This window comes from Schistosoma mansoni, chromosome 3, assembly GCF_000237925.1.
Source record: "Schistosoma mansoni strain Puerto Rico chromosome 3, complete genome".
Taxonomy (NCBI): Eukaryota; Metazoa; Platyhelminthes; class Trematoda; order Strigeidida; family Schistosomatidae; genus Schistosoma; species Schistosoma mansoni.
In genome coordinates, this window is record NC_031497.1 from 12,733,298 (window position 1) to 12,736,397 (window position 3,100).

Genomic DNA, 3,100 nt, shown 5'->3' on the forward strand with positions numbered 1-3,100 from the left:
ATCTACTTTTATGAATAGAACGCAGTTGGTATAATGGAAACATTTATTATGATAACCAACTGTACTGTACATTTCCCCCGCTGTCTGTGACCTTGAACTCATTCACGTACGTACGGTGGTCTCGCCAGTAAACTTTGGCACGGTCTAGGTATTATTTCGATACCTCGAGATCACCAACAAGTATATCCTAACTACCATTTACAACTATCCTTCTAACATTTATCCTACTGAGGGATTTAACCTGGTAATTGGCACGTAATTGGTCTGTAGTGCGACCATAGTCAACTGAGACTCAATGTTACCACAAACATTTGCATATAAACTCCTAGAGAGGACGACCTATTCATGAAGGCCTTGGGAGCATCCGCTTCTAAGACCTGACCATCCGAAAACCCGTTGAACGAAGATTTTCATCATTTTGTCAACAGGTTTCCAGTTCAGCTAGTGTCACCTCCCTTTTTGTTCTATCACCTAGATATATATCTGGTCTTACTTGAATGTTAGTAGAATCAGGACTTCAAGAGCTATTTAACAAAACCCTGGTATTACCTTAAGAAGTCTATATGGTCGGGGTTCAACATTTTTAAAGGTCCCTTTCATATTATTATCAAGTTTCTGACCTAAACTTCTGCAGATTTATCTGGCAAGATGCTACGAATAAATACTCCGATCTTTTCCAAATCATGCGCGTGTCTAATTTTTGGATCAGTGTTGCTCGATTCTCGTGTTACCAGTGTAGCTATCATCTAACTTCGTGAAGGTCAAGGCTAGAAGGCTCACAGCCTCCTGGAACAGCGAAACATATGAATACAATGGGAGTAAGGATTCGAGCATCTTTCGCATGTGGTGGGACTTAAACAGGTACAGATCATATCGAACCACTTTTTATACTCATCACATTGTATTCCTTCCTCCATGGGCAAGGGACAATTTATCTGTCCTCACTTTTAAGTACTACCGACCAATTCAAATGGATTATTAAAGTTGAAAAACGACAAAGTACACAGTATGATCAGTACTGTCAGAATCCACCAAAAATGTACCACAAGACAGACTTAAAGAAAATGTCAAACGTTAACTAAAGTAACTCAGATTAAAGTAGGTTAAATAACAAGTAAGCCAAAGAAAAGCTAATTTACAGGGACGGCAAAAAATGTCAGAGCCTTTCAAAGCCGTTCGCCGTTTCGTTTTAACGACTTAAACGGCCTGACAAGGGGCGAGCATTCCGTATTTCAATTGCTGAGGGTCTTTTGGGTGTCCGTTGGATTGCACGAATATCAGGTTTTCTTATCTTTAAGTAGTGTTTTTCCGCAGTAAATTCGCGAACTCAATGCAAAAAGCGTTAATTTAGCTTCCTCTGCTTTGTAGTTTACAATTTGGGTCTATTGATGCTTCGCAACTTAACCTGGGATACCAATTACTGGACTGAACCTCAATGTTATTGTTTAAAATTTGTTCGTGTCCACAAAACAGTGTATTGAGAATAAAATAACAGTTAAAGAGATGCTATGTTTGTGTGAGTCGTTGTTTCCTGCAAGAACCACCAATTACTAGGTAAGACTGCGATTTCTCAAAAACTTTTATCTTCAAGCAGTCCTCTTTACGATCAAATATACGGTTCAGAATGTAACAAAGTGTCGAGACGTGACAATAACTGTTCACTGTAAAAAGGTTTTAGTGGTCGCGCTTTTGACTTCACCATATATACAACTTGTGAACTTATCTTTCTGTCACCGGGACAGTGATCGACCTATTATACCGAAGAAGCAGTTATCAATAGCTGATCGAGCTAATCCTGGTAATTTAACATTAAAATTATTCATAAGTGAAACAAACTAACTGGTGGCTGAACTTGAAGCTCATGGTGCCTTGGAATCTTCATATGACAAGAAAGTCTGTCAAGCAGATCAAATTAATCGGGATTGGGCTGAGCTCGTATTCACTTATCCCCAACTTGTACCCATGTGGCGTAGGTATACGGCGCATCTTACGAGTCAGCATTCATCATTAACTACTGTTAATCAAGGAGTTGAGAATGAGGTATTTATAAGAGAGAGCACTATCAACACTATCGGGTACAAAATCTGGAAGAATATTATCACGTAGACCACAACCAGATACTGTAGAGAGAACAATCGGCCACCTGGCTGATTTTTTTATCATTGGTTAGCTCAAGCGGGACATTCGGAACGAGCTTTAGCAGTATGGCAAGTTGCTGGTGAATTCCATTGTTTTCGACCGGCAGAAATTGAACGATGTTCATTTGAGCAACGGTTTCTAGAAATGGAATTATTTCGGTCAAGCGGCATACCTAGATTTGGTCAACCTGGTTCACAACAGTGAAATGGATGGTTTAGAGCTCGAAATAAACGACAAGGTAAATCACAACTAGGAGAATCAAAATTATCTAAAAGTCATAAGAGAAACCAATCTACTTCACCAATTATTTCCGAAATAACTTCAGAAATGTCAGTTGAAGAACCACATTCAAAGTGGACTAGTGTAGCTGGGAAATTGACCGCTATTGCTACAACTTGTGAAGACGCATTGATTGGTTGTTCAGGAAAAGGTATTCCTGATGAATCCTACGGAAATACGGGTGCAGATGTTGTTCCATTCATTCTTTCTCCAGAAGTTGCAGCCGATCAATGGGTTCGTCGTGGGAGCATCCCTTAACTTGCAGGCCAAGGTTCATTTAGAACAGTCGAACCATCTTATATCGTCATGAAAAAGCTTGATTTGATCTCAAACATGCTCTCGAAGCAATTGGCTGGCTACTTTCAGATGTATTAATCGCTCAAGATTTAATAGACATAGAAGAGGAAGATCCTGAAGGATTAGTTTTTTTATGTTATTAAACAATACTTAATCGATTTATGAAGATTTGAAGAAAGATCGACAGCTGATCCTCCTCAAAATCGAGCTCGTAGAGCATCATTTCAGCAGCGCTTATTTTTGTTTTGAGTTTCTTGGAGCATACAATCTTGATATAGCTAAATCTCATCACTTTCCTATGGATATTCGTCTTGTACATGATTTAGCATCTGTAGGTAGCATTCAACGTCAAGGTTTGACATCATTTCCATCACAATCATGGATG

At 39.1% G+C, this 3,100-nt stretch overlaps 1 protein-coding gene across 1 annotated transcript; it reads left to right on the forward strand.

The window, feature by feature from the left end:
• Positions 1-1,861: 1,861 nt before the first annotated feature.
• Smp_129160 (hypothetical protein) lies at positions 1,862-2,676 on the forward strand (the record flags this gene model as incomplete). The annotated part of the gene is made up of 3 exons (XM_018799272.1): positions 1,862-1,973; positions 2,171-2,329; positions 2,465-2,676. The coding sequence occupies 3 exons, from the start codon at positions 1,862-1,864 to the stop codon at positions 2,674-2,676; spliced, it is 483 nt and encodes a 160-aa protein (XP_018651077.1).
• Between the last annotated feature and the right edge of the window lie 424 nt (positions 2,677-3,100).